General features: G+C 43.0%; 1 protein-coding gene across 1 annotated transcript in view; it reads right to left on the bottom strand.

The window, feature by feature from the left end:
• Positions 1-12385: 12385 nt before the first annotated feature.
• LOC311116120 (uncharacterized protein) overlaps positions 12386-16344 on the bottom strand; it is a gene marked incomplete at both ends in the record, with an annotated part of 30411 nt that continues 26452 nt past the window's right edge. Inside the window, 4 exons of the mRNA XM_084191252.1 lie at positions 12386-12405; positions 12539-12614; positions 13436-13595; positions 13821-14066. Coding sequence (XP_084047378.1) covers positions 12386-12405; positions 12539-12614; positions 13436-13595; positions 13821-14066 — 502 coding nt within the window. The remainder of the gene's footprint in view (positions 12406-12538; positions 12615-13435; positions 13596-13820; positions 14067-16344) is intronic.

Genomic DNA, 16344 nt, shown 5'->3' with positions numbered 1-16344 from the left:
TAGATTTAACTTTGGATTGCAGATGCTTAATGTGAGTCTGGAAGGAGAGTTTACAGTCTAACCAGACACCTAGGTATTTGTAGTTGTCCACATACTCTAGGTCAGACCCGTCGAGAGTAGTGATTCTAGTCGGGTGGGCAGGTGCCAGCAGCATTCAATTGAAGAGCATGCATTTAGTTTTACTAGTGTTTAAGAGCAGTTGGAGGCTACTGAAGGAGTGTTGTATGGCATTGAAGCTTGTTTGGAGGTTTGTTAACACAGTGTCCAATGAAGGGCCAGATGTATACAAAATGGTGTCGTCTGCGTAGAGGTGGATCTGAGAGTCACCAGCAGCAAGAGCGACATCATTGATATACGCAGAGAAAAGAGTAGGCCCAAGAATTGAACCCTGTGGCACCCCAATAGAGACTGCCATAGGTCCAGACAACAGGCCCTCCGATTTGACACACTGAACTCTATCTGAGAAGTAGTTGGTGAACCAGGCGAGGCAGTCATTTGAGAAACCAAGGCTATTTAGTCTGCCAATAAGAATGCGGTGGTTGACAGAGTCGAAAGCCTTGGCCAGGTCGATGAAGACGGCTGCACAGTACTGTCTATTATCGATTGCGGTTATAATATCGTTTAGGACCTTGAGCGTGGCTGAGGTGCACCCATGACCAGCTCGGAAACCGGATTGCATAGCGGAGAAGGTACGGTGGGATTCGAAATGGTCGGTGATCTGTTTGTTAACTTGGCTTTCAAAAACTCGAAAGGCAGGGTAGGATGGACATAGGTCTGTAACAGTTTGGATCTAGAGTGTCACCCCCTTTGAAGAGGGGGATGACCGTAGCAGCTTTCCAATCTCTGGGGATCTCAGACGTTACGAAAGAGAGGTTGAACAGGCTAGTAATAGGGGTTGCGACAATTTCGGCAGCTAATTTTAGAAAGAAAGGGTCCAGATTGTCTAGCCCATATGATTTGTAGGGGTCCAGATTTTTCAGCTCTTTCAGAACATCAGCTGTCTGAATTTGTGTGAAGGAGAAGCGGGGGGTGGGCATGGGCAAGTCGCAGCGGAAGGTGCAGAGCTGGTGGCCGGGGTAGTGGTAGCCAGGTGGAAAGCATGGCCAGCCGTAGCAAAATGCTTGTTGAAATTCTCGATTATTGTAGATTTATCGGTGGTGATAGTGTTTCCTAGCCTCAGTGCAGTGGGCAGCTGGGAGGAGGTGCTCTTATTCTCCATGGACTTTACAGTGTCCCAAAACTTTTTGGAGTTAGTGCTACAGGATGCAAATTTCTGTTTGAAAAAGCTAGCCTTTGCTTTCCTGACTTCCCTGAAAAGTTGCATATCGCGGGGGCTATTCGATGCTAATGCAGTACGCCACAGGATGTTTTTGTGCTGGTCAAGGGCAGTCAAGTCTGAGGAGAACCAGGGGCTATATCTGTTCTTAATTCTGTATTTTTTGAATGGGGCATGCTTATTTAAGATTGAGAACAACCAGGCATCCTCTACTGACGGAATGAGATCGATATCCATCCAGGATACCTGGGCCAGGTCAATTAGGAAGGCCTGCTCGCTAAAGTGTTTTAGGGAGCGTTTGACAGTGATGAGGGGTGGTCGTTTGACTGCGGACCCGTTACGGACGCAGGCAATAAGGCAGTGATCGCTGAGATCCTGGTTGAAGACAGCAGAGGTGTATTTAGAGGGTAAGTTAGTCAGGATGATATCTATGAGGGTGCCCATATTTACGGATTTAGGGTTGTACCTGGTAGGTTCATTGATCATTTGTTTGAGATTGAGGGTATCTAGTTTGGATTGTAGGATGGCCGGGGTGTTAAGCATATCCCAGTTTAGGTCACCAAGCAGTACGAACTCTGAGGATAAATGGGGGGCAATCAATTCACATATGGTGTCCAGGGCACAGCTGGGGGCTGAGGGGGGTCTGTAGCAAGCGGCAACAGTGAGAGACTTATTTCTGGAAAGGTGGATTTTTAGAAGTAGAAGCTCAAACTGTTTGGGCACAGACCTGGATAGTATGATAGAGCTCTGCAGGCTCTCTCTACAGTAGATTGCAACTCCACCCCCTTTGGCAGTTCTATCTAGACGGAAAATGTTGTAGTTGGGGATGGACATTTCTGAATGTTTGGTGGCCTTCCTAAGCCAGGATTCAGACACTGCTAGAACATCAGGGTTGGCGGAGTGTGCTAACGTAGTGAATAACTCAAACTTAGGAAAGAGGCTTCTGATGTTAATGTGCAGAAAACCAAGGCTTTTACGGTTACAGAAGTCAACAAATGATAGCTCCTGGGGAGTAAGAGTGATACTGGGGGCTGCAGGGCCTGGGTTAGCCTCTACATCACCAGAGGAACAGAGGAGGACTAGAATAAGGATATGGCTAAAGGCTTTAAGAACTGGTCTTCTAGTGCGTTGGGTACAGAGAATAAAGGGGGAAGATTTCCGGGCATTGTATAGATTCAGGGCATTATGTACAGACAAGGATATGGAAGGATATGAGTACAGTGGAGGTAAACCTAAGCGTTGGGTAACAATGAAATAGATAGCATCACTGGAGGCACCGATTGAGCCGGTCTCGGCGTGTATGGGGGGTGGAACAAAGGAACTATTTGAGGCAGTTTGAGAGGGACTTGGGGTTCTACAGTGAAATTGTATAATAAGAACTAACTGGAACAGCAATAGGCAAGGCATATTGACATAGGAGAGAGGCATAAAGCAATCACAGGTGTTATTAAAGAGAGCTAGGACAACAACTGGTAATGGCGATATAGTTTGGGCCGAGGCTAAATAGGCAGGGTGGGGCTCAACAGGAGGAATGGGATGGAGAAATGGTTTACAATAGGCAGGGTGGGGCTCAACAGGCGGAATGTAACTTTTCTCTGTATAGAACCCCACAGTGGAGGTGTCATAATACCCATAAAACCTAGCTGTCAAACAGGAAAATGGTTCCAATCGTTTTTCAACCATTCATTTTTCCCATACTTAAAATAAGGGCTGTGTTTCGTGTAGGCTTACCCTGGCATGGCGTTTTGATAACTGTGTAAATCTCGCTTGGATAAGGTGATTCTTATCAATATATTCAGCTCTATTTACTCTCAGAATCGAAAATGCTAATTAGCATCAAAGTAAACATCATGCAAGACTACAAATCCCTGCAAGCTCCTGCACGTCATCTCTAGCTGACACCTTTGCTAACAGGTATTGTGTCAATTTAAAACTTGCCCAAGACAGTTCACAGAATTGTCAATTTAAAGAAATGCAGCCAATTTATTCATTACTACATTTAGCAAACAGATAGTTAATCCAGAGATTCTTACCTTTACCTCGATTCGGTAGTCTCGTCCCGATCATGTCATTTGTAGTTTTTTTATAATAGCCACATTAGCAGCTAATTAGCATTTCATTTTTGGGGGGTAAATACAGGCCAATATATTGATAAAAAAGTAACCTTGTCGGTTATCAAAACGTCACGCCAGGGTAAGCCTTCATGAAACACAGCCCTTATTTGAAGTGTTTCTAAGATCCCTTATGGGAAAAATGAATGGTGGAAAAACGATTGGAACCATTTCCCTGTTTGACCACCAAGTTTTAAGGGTATTATGCCTCATACTGTAGTACTCTATAATACCAATTGTCTACCCCTCTCCTCATGGACATCCAAGCATTGGATAGGTGTAAGCATTGGCTTGAGCTACTTTACACCATTGTTAAAATTTGCAGGTGGATTGGGCCAGGCACATCCAGGTGTCAGGCCAGGGTGTCCTCAGTCATGGTCCAAGAGCCTCAGGCCCTCCGGACGGAGAGACAGAGAAAAGATGAGGGTTAGTGAGAGTATGACTAAGACCATGGTACACCACATACACTGGGGCTAGAGAATAATCAATAGTGTTGCTGTGGACATTTGATTATCTGACACACACACACACACACCTGTTTGACCTCGCTGTGATAGTGTAGGCCAGGGCTGCCCAACCCTCTTCCTGTAGATCTACCGTCCTGTGGGTTTTCACTCCAACCCTCTTCCTGGAGATCTACCTTCCTGTAGGTTCACTCCAACCCTCTTCCTGGAGATCTACCGTCCTGTGGGTTTTCACTCCAACCCTCTTCCTGGAGATCTACCGTCCTGTGGGTTTTCAGTCCAACCCTTATTTAACACACCTGATTCTACTTATTAGCTGCTCAACAAGACCTTAACTAGCTGAATCAGATATGCTACATTAGGGTTGGACTGAAAACCTACAGGACAGTAGATCTCCAGGTGGAGGGTTGGGCAGCCCTGCTTTAGGCCAATTTATATTACTGTTCTGAGTCAATTCAGGTAGCGCTCAATGTCCTACGTTTGTTTTTACCATGTGCAGAAAGATAATCAGCCTCTGGATCCTTTCCCCTTAATTTATTTTTCATGTCAGCCAGGCCCATCTTTTCAAAGAAACAACATTTATTTCAATCTTTGTTGAGTAAAATAAGGTGTCTCGCTTCAGTCCTTGTTAAGTTTTCACTTGTTGTTACCAGGTAAATAACCAACAAAAAATAACCAACAACCATGGATAACCACAAGGAGAATAAGGTGAGGAAACAGTCCATGTCAGCCAGGGCCATCTTTTTAAAGAAACACCATTTATTTAAATCTATAGTTGAGTAAAATAAGTAGTTTTGTTCTGGTCACAAAATAATCCAGTAAATTGCGGTAAACAGCACCACACTCAGGCAGAATGTTATATTCTCAACCAGGCCCAATTTTTCAAAGAAACACAATTAGATTTACATTTTAGTCATTTAGCAGACACTCTTATCCAGAGCGACTTACAGTTAGTGAGTGCATACATTTTCATACTGCCCCCCCGTGGGAAACGAACCCACAACCCTGGCGTTGCAAGCGCTGTGCTCTACCAACTGAGCTACAGGGAGATTCTATCTCTATTTGAGCAAAATAGTGTTGTTTTGATCACAAGAAAATCCTAACATTTCAGGTAGAGCCCCAGTTAGGCAAAAAAAATTATCAAAATGTTCTATCATAAAGTGAAAACAATTAGTTTCCGTGGCTGATATGGCTGCTACTTAGAAATACTATAACAGTAAATGAATAGTTGACATTCGCTGCTACAAACCTGTCTCCATTATATCAGCTTAGTTTATACAGACCCACCGCGGACCTTTGACAAATACATCTCCATGTGAAAAGGCGTCCCATTGTCTGTTTTGTCAACGAACTCAATGTATTCCAAACACTGGTGGTAACCTGATGATCCCAATAATTTAGGTAGCCTAGTAAACGATGCCCCCCTCTGGTATGTTCTATTGCGAACTGTCAGAGACTCCTTGTTTCCCTGTTAACTACTCAAATATATTTTACTTAAATCACCACACTGGCTCAAATTAAGCAATGCGTAAGGTGAATGTAAAACAAAGCTATCTTAAACATCAGTGTAATTTAATAAATATGCATGAGTGTTACAGTTGTAGGAATTTACCACAATGCAAACCTGAAAATAAAATATCGCAATGCAATATTAGTTTCACAGTGAAACACTACTATTGTGGGTATTTATCGTTCTTAAACAGGTAGCAAATTATCTTATTTCATATTTTTTTGTGTCAGCTTAATTCACTAACAGAGAAAATCGATTATGTTACTTGTTATTTGTGTTAAATATTCCCATTCTGGGATAGTTGTGTCACGATCGTCGTAGAGAGTAGACCAATGCGCAGCGTTAGTTGCGAACATACTTAACTTTATTATCTTAAGTGATAATATAACAACAACACAATAAACGAAACGTGCAGTCCTACGGTTAACACAGAAACAACCAAACGGAAACAAGATCCCACAAAACACTAAGGGAAACAGACTGTTTAAATATGGCTCCCAATCAGAGACAACCAGCAACAGCTGACACTCGTTGCCTCTGATTGGGAGCCACTCTGGCCAACATAGAAATACACAAACTAGACCTCCCACACAGAACATAAACACATAGAATCTACACACCCTGGCTCAACATATAGAGTCCCCAGAGCCAGGGTGTGACAAGTTGTTGTTCCTCTTCTTCTGTAAAGGTTTATGACAGACTACACCTATTGGTGTATTGCCACCACCTACAGTATGGAATATTAAAAATATATATATATTCCATTGCGGGAAGGACGTGGTGGGGGACCCGACATAATACAAAATTCAAAAATAAATCAAACCATCCCACTCCTTCAGTCACAGTTCAAATTACATTCCTACACAGGCTCAGGTGCCTGTGAGGACGGAGCATTCATCGACAGGATTCCTTGCAATGCCTGTTCCGAAAAATTAGTGAGTCCCAAAAAACGCTCAGCCGCACTCACAATTATGCCAATTTTCTCAGATTTCCTCTCCGTTCGCGCTGTGCAGTCGATAACCAAAGTAATAAACGCTACAAAGTCCACCTTCTTAACATGCAACATTTCATGATCCCTCTGTTGATATTATCCATTGTCTCTACTCCTACCATTACTTCTTCAACTCCACTCCTTTCTTCCACTCTTCTCACCGCCTCCGGATAGGACACATTCTGGACAGTCCTTATTCTTGCCACCTCCGTCTCCTTCACCCTAACAGGACACTTCAGGAATTCGGGTGCATGTTCACCACCACAATTGCAGCATTTAGGCTCAGGTGGCATATAATACTCGTTCAGTCTACATACAATTGACACATGACCAAATCATTTACATTTCTCACACTGCATGGGTTTGGGTACGAAGGCTCTTGTGGTATCTAAGGAATTTATGACTTTGTTAGCTTTGCAAATGGTAATGTGGTATCTAGGGAATTTATGACTTTGTTAGCTTTGCAAATGGTAATGTGGTATCTAGGGAATGTATGACTTTGTGGGCGTTTGCAAATGGTAGTGTGGTATCTAAGGAATTTATGACGTTGTTAGTGTTTGCAAATGGTAGCTTAGAGAATGTTGATTTGGCCCAGGGAGACATCTGGAGAGCAGTTCTATAGGAGTACCCTAAAACAGAGGAAGTCTGTTGTGTGGAGTGATGGGATTGGTCTGTAGGGGAAACCACCCCTATCTTGGTAAAGATTATAAATACTTGGTGAAGACAAAGTAGGTCAGAACAACATTTTATTTTGGGTCCACTGTTCTCCAGATGCCTGCAGGTATCTGTAAATCGACGCTGAAATCCTTTGTTATGAATAAACCTTTATAATCAAAGTACAGTGTCAGCGGATCTCCTTGTCCTCCACAGCATGATTAGCAACATGTTTTCAGACACAACACTCTTACAGGGAATCTCATATAACGAAGGGAGAGACTCTTCATCAAAAAACAATAGAATGGATGGAGCGGGCTTCCACATGCAGGTCAGTTGTTGTGCTCCCACCACTTGATCCAATTATTGATGTATATCCTTTGCATTTACTTCTAGCGCCACACCCTTGATAGGCGCCCTGCTTCGAAGATCCACACACGACACATTCCAATCCGACATCTTCTTGAGGCGCAGAGCACGCTCCTTCTGTTCCATAGAAACACAAAAAAACCGAAATAAGCCAACTTCTCGTTACTCTCATCGACGCCACCTCATCCAACACATCCACAATTTTAATAGAGACTTCAAACGGATCTCCCAGTTAGCAACATCGATCCAAAACCCTTATTCCAACCAAAAAATAATCAGAACTAGGCTTGGATTTACTAGTTTCCATTATCACTTTACTTCTCTTATTTCAGGTTGCATTCGCCACTGTAATCCAATTCTTCTCACTCTCATGTCCACTCGACACGCCATCTGATTCAAACCAGTGTTGCCAACTCCTCAGTAAGGAAAGTAGCTATTGGCTGTCCTAAAAGTCGCTAAAAAACGTTATCACCTAATTTGCATAATTGGCCATGTGCATGTAATTGTGATGGACGCTGTAGGAGAGAGGAAAAACGTTGTGGAAGAGACAAAAAGGGAGTAGAAAACACCCTACATTTACATCCCACCCTGAATGTAAGCCAAGGCAGGATCAGCCAGCGGCGGCGGCATCCCGCATGCGCGATTCCTTTGCAGTCTGGACGTGAAGGGGTGAACATCTCCTGCTCTAACTGCAGCTGGGAGGGACTGCTGCGCGAGGACTGGGCCGCCTGTGAGTGCTTTGGGACGGGGGTGGGGCCCACGGCAGTACCTACTGCAGCACCCGCTGCTCGTTGAGAAGAGTAAGAACGATACGTGCTTTCACGTCAGTCTCCAAAAGTCTCCAATAACACCAGAAAAAGTCGCTAGATTTGTCGCTAGTCGCTTTTTTGAAAATGTGTCGCTAGAAGGGTCTGAATACTTGCTAAATATAGCGACAATGTCGCTAAGTTGGCAACACTGATTCAAACAGAACATCCGCTTCCACCATTTTCCCAACCAGCTAGCTCTCCCTTCCTCCTCCAGTCCGATCCCACCGGAGGACACGGTTCTGGGATAGTTGTTCACTGAATTGCTAGCACTAGTTGCTCATGCTGCTACATTGGCTACAATATAAACAGACGTACCTAGCTAGCATGAAAACTAGCTTTTGTTGATGCCGGCCGTGTGATGATGCAGTTTTCCTGTTTAGGTTGGAGGTCACGTCGAAGTACATTTAAAATGTAACGGATTTTAAGCGATCTGCGTTCTCCGATACTAGACAGTATACTCTCTGGTTGGTTAACATGTGTGCACAATGTGGGATGCCAGGACTGGTGGTTAGTAGACCGGCGACATCGAGCACTGGAGGGAGGGAGCAGGAGTAGGTATGACAAGAACAGGAGAATGCAAGTGCGCATTTTGGAACACAGCCAATGTTTTTAACATGTTTTAACTTTTGATGATGTCATCAGGTAGAACGTTTTAAATGTATACATGTATTTGTTTCTACAAAATGTAGAAATGCGCCGTTTCCACATATGTAGACAATGGTATTGTGCTGGAAATAATGAAAATGAGGTTGAAAAGAAGTGGAATTTTCCTTTTAATTAATTAATTGCGTAATTCATTGGAATTATAACATTTGTTTCCTCGTTCTAAGTCTGCTGTTGTTTTGCCGTGACGATGCAGAGTTTTTGTGGTAATACTGACACCTACTGGTTCATCATTGTCTTGACTGATCCCAATGACTACAGCCGAGCCAGACTACTGCCGAGCCAGACTACCCGAAGGGAACTCGTACAACGCTCGCAATAGCTTTAGCTAAAGGAAAGTACTTATTCCCAGTGTGTGAGTGTGATCAGTATAGCCCCTCATTGTGCTTCTAGTGTTTCCCCGCCAGCTGCTGTCGGGAGACACCGACTCAACGCCGAAAACTTCGGAACTCAAGAACTCAGATACCTGTATCAACACCTGCTACCAACTAGCCAGCTAGCTAGCTAGGTTGCAATGGAGCCCACTTCGCCTGGAATAGCTACTGAACGTTTCCAGAGCTGTAGAAGCTGTGTTTATTTTACGCTCTTGTCCGGGACAATATTGACAATCCGGAGTTCCAGTGCGGAAATTGTTTGCTAGTGGAGGACTACAGGAATGAGGTGGCTATGCTTAGCAAACAAATCTCAATTTTGCACTAATTTATGGGGAAAATGCAAATGAGAACTTCCTCGTTCTCAACTCCTATGGCAGGACGCCGCTCGGGCCTGATGGATGTTTCCCAGCCTTGTCATCTGTCCCTATCCGAATGGCCTGTGCTACCTGGAACTTGCCTGCCAAGGAAGTCGTCTCCATCTGCATCTCCTCCTCCATCCTGTAGTGAAGTAGACGGAGAACAGCAAGAAGGGTGTTCCAATCAGCACTGGTCCCATGTCACAAGTCGTGGGATACTGCTAAGCGGACTGGAGTGACTGAAAGAGGTTCGGAGCAGATTGACATAAGGAATAGCTTCGCTGCACTGGTGCCTGATCTACCTGCGCCTTCATCGCTGGGACTGCCTGTGTCAGCGACAGCGGTGCTAACTCCAACTAGGCTGACTCCAGCAGCAGCTTCGTCGTACGAGTTCGGCTCTGATATGAGGTTTTTATAGTGTTATGATGTCATGTCATAATATCGTGGGGACCAGGTTAGAGTTACTAGATAATTGGCTTGGCGCCACAGAGTCTACATTCCGTTATGTCAAAGGAGATTACTGATGTTTATGATAGCATGATGGATGGACAGGATATACTGACTTGGGGTAAAGAGTAATAACATCAAAGAATGGGAGTGCCCATGATGATTATCAGATGTTTGTGGAGAGACTTGTAACAGAGTATATTAATAGAGAGAGTGGATCTTTGTTCTGGAGAGAGGGAGATGATAGAGGCAAAGCTCTGCTATTCTGTTATAACTAACCATGTACAGTGGGGGGAAAAAGTATTTAGTCAGCCACCAATTGTGCAAGTTCTCCCACTTAAAAAGATGAGAGAGGCCTGTAATTTTCATCATAGGTACACGTCAACTACGACAGACAAAATGAGAAAAAAAAATCCAGAAAATCACATTGTAGGATTTTTAATGAATTTATTTGCAAATTATGGTGGAAAATAAGTATTTGGTCAATAACAAAAGTTTCTCAATACTTTGTTATATACCCTTTGTTGGCAATGACACAGGTCAAACGTTTTCTGTAAGTCTTCACAAGGTTTTCACACACTGTTGCTGGTATTTTGGCCCATTCCTCCATGCACCCCCTGCTATAGAGGGTGTTCTTTAATGGAAGCCTCTCCAACATAATCCTGGTAGAATCAGGAATTCCCCAGGGCAGCTGTATAGGCCCCTTAATTTTTTCAATATTTACCAACGACATGCCACACGTCAGTTACTACAGCGACTGAAATGATTGCAACACTTAACAAAGAGCTGCAGTTTGTTTTAGAATGGGTGGCAAGGAATAAGTTAGTCCTAAATATTTCTAAAACTAAAAGCATTGTATTTGAGACAAATCATTCACTAAACCCTAAACCTCAACTAAATCTTGTAATGCATAATGTGGAAATTGAGTAAGTTGAGGTGACTAAACTGCTTGGAGTAACCCTGGATTGTAAACTGTCATGGTCAAAACATATTGATACAACAGTAGCTTAGATGGGGAGAAGTCCATAATAAAACACTGCTCTGCCTTCTTAGCACTATAAACAAGGCAGGTCCTACAGGCCCTAGTTTTGTCACACCTGGACTACTGTTCAATCGTGTGGTCAGGTGCCACAAAGAGGGACTTAGGAAAATTGCAATTGGCTCAGAACAGGGCAGCACGGCTGGCCCTTAGATGTACACAGAGCTAACATTAATAATATGCATGTCAATCTCTCCTGGCTCAAAGTGGAGGAGAGATTGACTTCATCACTACTTGTATTTGTGAGAGGTATTGACATGTTGAATGCACCGAGTTGTCTGTTTGAACTACTGGCACACAGCTCAGACACCCACGTACACCCCAAAAGATATGCCACCAGAGGTCTCTTCACAGTCCCCAAGTCCAGTACAGACTATGGGAGGTGCACAGTACTACATAGAGCCATGACTACATGGAACTCTATTCCACATCAATGAATTCATGCAAGCAGTAAAATTAGATTTAAAAAACAAAAATACACCTTATGGAACAGAGGGGACTGTGAAGCAACACAAACATAGGCACAGACACATGCATACAAACACACGATAACATACACACACGTACACATGGATTTTGTATTGTAGATATGTGGTAGTAGAGTAGGGGCCTGAGGGCACACACTTAATGTGTTGTGAAATCTGTTGTGAATGTATTGTAATGTTTTTTAAATTGTATAACTGCCTTAATTTTGCTGGACCCCAGGAAGAGTAGATGCTGCCTTGGCAGCAGCTAATGGGGATCCATAATAAATACAAATACAAAATGAGAAAGAACTAAGCTATAGCAATGGTAAAGTACATGCCCAGTACATTATTCGTACATTAATACATTAACACATTGATAAATACATTTATCATCTTTGTTAACACTATTAAATTATTGCACATACAAAGCATTTTAGAGCAATATGATTAAATACAATTTTATTTCAAATAAAAGTGCTTGCTGCAGTCCAAACTAGAAAAGGGAGATGTTTGTGTTGCTATAATCCCAACTATATGTCCATTTATTTTCACATATCAAACATCAGTGTCCAGCACATACACTTTCTGTCCTCAAGCCTTAGTTAAAGGTTCAACAACAAATTTGTCTTTGTTCAAAATAAAATATTTTACCAATCATTCTAGCCCTATGAGGAATATAAAAATATCATTAAAAGAACATTTTTAATAACTGGATGTATGTCAAATATGAAATGGCATTGTTTATCATAAATTATGTATAGGTGAGATAGGTTAATGAACTTCACATAAATAATTTCGATAATTGGATGCATTGTTTATTTAGGATACAGGAAGCATGACAGGGATTCAGGAAGTTCAATCTTCATTTTGGGACCCTGAAAGTCAAAAACAAATATACGGTTATTTATTTAGGTATTTAGTTGGTTAGTTAGTTATTTACCTGAGTGTCCATCACTGAGATCAAAACCATTCGTTTTGATTGACAACTTATAAGGAGGTCATACTCACAGGTGATTGGTCCGATGGTGAGGGGTTCGAGGGGGATGGAGGGGGTGACAGAGCGGTATTTCCTTTTCAAGCACACCTGAGGAGAGAGACGAGAAGGAGTCAGAGAGACCAGAGAGAGTCACAGAGACCAGAGACTGAGACAGAGAGACCAGACATTGAGACAGAGAGACCAGAGAGACCAGACACTGAGACCAGAGAGTCAGAGAGACCAGAGACGGAGACAGAGAGACCAGAGAGAGTCAGAGAGACCAGACACTGAGACAGAGAGACCAGACACAGACAGAGAGACTCAGGAGAGTCAGAGAGACCAGACACTGAGTCAGAAAGACCAGACACTGAGTCAGAGAGACCAGATACTGAGACAGAGAGACCAGATACTGAGACAGAGAGACTCAGGAGAGTCAGAGAGACCAGATACTGAGACAGAGAGACTCATGAGAGTCAGAGAGACCAGACACTGAGACAGAGAGACCAGACACTGAGTCAGAGAGACCAGATACTGAGAGACCAGACACTGAGACAGAGAGACCAGGGCCCGTATCCACGAAGCCTCTCAGAGTAGTAGTGCTGTAGTAGTAGTTTCACCTTTTAGGTCATAATAAATAAGACTATATGGACAGGTGGGGACCTGATCCTAGATCAGTACTCCTACTCTGAGGTGCTGTGGATACAGAAAGACTCAAGAGAGCCTCAGGAGAGTCGGAGAGACTACACACAAAATGAGTGAGACCAGAGAGAGACCACAAACTGAGTGAGACCAGAGAGAGACCACAAACTGAGTGAGACCAGAGAGAGACCACAAACTGAGTGAGACCAGAGAGAGACCACAAACTGAGTGAGACCAGAGAGAGACCACAAACTGATTGGATGAGCCAGCGGGAAAGATGCAGGACTCACTGGAGTGCAGGAGGAGCTCCTCTGGTCACAAAGGCTGAGTCTGCAGTGCAGGAAGACGTCCCGGTAGTCCCCCTGGTAGAGGAACAGCAGAGCAGAGAAGCGAGCCCTGAGGGACGAGCCGCTCTCCTCCACCCTCACCTGACGGAATTCAGTCGGACATCTAGGAAACAGGGAGGGCCAGGGTTTAAGTTAGATAACGCAACACAAAATACATAAACATTAGGGGCCGGTTTCCCAGACACAGATTAAACCTGGTCCTGGATTAAAAAGCATTCTCAATGGAGAAACTCCATTTAAAGTGTTTTATAGTCCAGGACTAGGCTTAATGGGAAAACCTCCTCCATATGTTCCTTGAGTATGAACCAAGACACACACACACACATACTTGTTCTGAATGATGTAGTATCGCATGATGTCCTCAGGGTCGGGGGATTGCGTGGCATAGCAGTCCTCCAGAACGACCACAAAACGCTCAGTCTCTGACTCCTCTACGGACACACGCACGTGCAGCACGGAACCCACCGGCAAGGTGACTCCGCCCGCTGGGTAAGCCTCTGTGAAGTTGTCGTTGCGGTACAGAGTCATGTTGGAGCCCACTTTGGAGCCCTTACCGACTTTGGCATCCTTCAGCCTGTCAAAGGGGTGAATAGGAGATTTAGTTAATAAGAGATGCAGTCAGAGATGATGAACGACAAACAGTGCCTTGGGTGCGACAAATGCACTTTACAGGATAAATACAATTAATTGTTATTCTTATTAATAATAATAATAATAATAAATACACTATTTCTGAAGCGCTTTTCAAGAAACCCAAAGTCACTTTACATAGGCAAGATATTAAATTATTATTATTATTAATATTATAAGCTAACACTATTACACAGCCAGCTTCAACTGAGTATTTTCATGGAATAACAAGAACAACCAGTACTGTGATGAGTGGACAGAGGGGCAAAACTCTTAATTATCTAAAGGATCATCAAGAAACACCGTTTTAGAGTAATAACTGTCTATGCATTAACAGAATACTGACAGTTTGACATGTGTTAGTGTGGGGATCTATTCTCTTACAACTAGATGTGATGCCTAGCTTAGAAAGAATACATTAATGATTAAACATAATAGGTTTGTGCTGTACTGATATAGATTGTTTAACATAACAAGCTGTGATTAATGTGAGGAACCGTTAGGGGGTAGGCTGAGATAGACTTGTGACTCACACACACACACACTGCCTCTTTGTTAAACTGCTCAAGGACATGTGTACTGCTACAATGAAGAAGGACAAACTATGTCTGAGGTTGCTGACTCGAGACAAGTTGTAAAGATAACAACTAATGCCCGGCAACAGTGAAGCGCCAAGGGGCTGGGACCAGCCTGTGCGCCATCGATAGGTTGGGTAAGTTTAAACCACACCCAGCCTCTACTATGACAGGCCCAGCCTGGAGCAGGACCTATCTCTGTCAGAGTATTAAAGAAGAACCTTGGGTTGAAAAAGTTAGTTCTCTGACTGCCCTGCGTGGTGTTTCAGTGGGCCCGTATATACGAACATCATATTTACCATTCAAGTGTTTGCATTAATTAAAATAATAGTCTATTTTAGAAGACGTGTATTGACCTCTTTTTGTTCCTATACCAGATTTGAATTGACGCAACTTGATAATTGGTGACCACGACGTGATCTGGTAGAGGGACTTCGCTGGGAATTGTCCGGCCGATTGGACATCGCTGTCGTTGGACGGTGTGTTTCACAAAAAGTCCGGACAACTAAAAACAGGTAAGCAGACACCTATTGTTATATAACTAAAGTTCTGCACATTGGCTTTATCCAAATTAATTTTGTGAAACACCTGTTTGATGTAAGTGAACTAAATTATGAATTATTATACAAATTATTATGAGTAGATAAGCACCATATTGTGACAAGCAAACCTGTGGTGAATGTGATGTTAAACCATGGTACCATAGAGTATTGTTCTACCGGCGAGGTCCGTAACTACGAGGGTACGGCTAGGTTCGAGGATATAGGGAATAATTTAATTAGTAATAGCTATCGGCGAGGTCCGTAACTACGAGGGTATGGCTAGGTTCGAAGAATTACACCGGCGAGGTCCGTAACTACGAGGGTACGGCTAGGTTCGAGGATATAGGGAATAATTGAATTAGTAATAGCTATCGGCGAGGTCCGTAACTACGAGGGTATGGCTAGGTTCGAAGAATTACACCGGCGAGGTCCGTAACTACGAGGGTACGGCTAGGTTCGAGGATATAGGGAATAATTGAATTAGTAATAGCTATCGGCGAGGTCCGTAACTACGAGGGTACGGCTAGGTTCAGGAAATTTTAGATAAAATACTAGAGACCGGCGAGGTCCGTAACTACGAGGGTACGGCTAGGTTCGGCGGAGTATTTGGTAGATAGGAGGAGGAATAGGAGGCGAGGTTGGTAGGAGTAATAGTAAATTGGGAACATAAAGGTAAAATAATGAATAACTAGTATGACTAAACTGAAACGTTTGAACTGGTATAACTGAACTGTAACGTTTGATGTTTGACATAGCATAATACTGGTTTTAAATAATTATGTTGAAGCAATTTGGTTTAGTATTTGATTTAACGTTTGATGTTTGACCCTGCAAAATACTGGTTAAATAATTAGACTGAAATCATTTGGTTTATCGTTGAAATATAAATATGCACCGACTTTAACTAATTAGGTGGGAATAATTTGATTTAAATAAATAAATAACGGACGAATATTACAAATTAAAACGAAATACATGACTACCAGTGGAGAAGCGGAAAGAATATTGAAGGTTCTAAAATCCACACTTGAAACTAATGGAGGAAAGGACGGGAAGGAATGGAGCAGGCGAGGAGATAAACTCTATAAGGAATGGATAGAAGATG

This window comes from Coregonus lavaretus (genome assembly GCF_964263955.1).
Source record: "Coregonus lavaretus genome assembly, contig: HAP1_SCAFFOLD_288, whole genome shotgun sequence".
NCBI classification, from domain to species: Eukaryota; Metazoa; Chordata; class Actinopteri; order Salmoniformes; family Salmonidae; genus Coregonus; species Coregonus lavaretus.
This window is presented reverse-complemented; position numbering and strand designations above follow the sequence as displayed.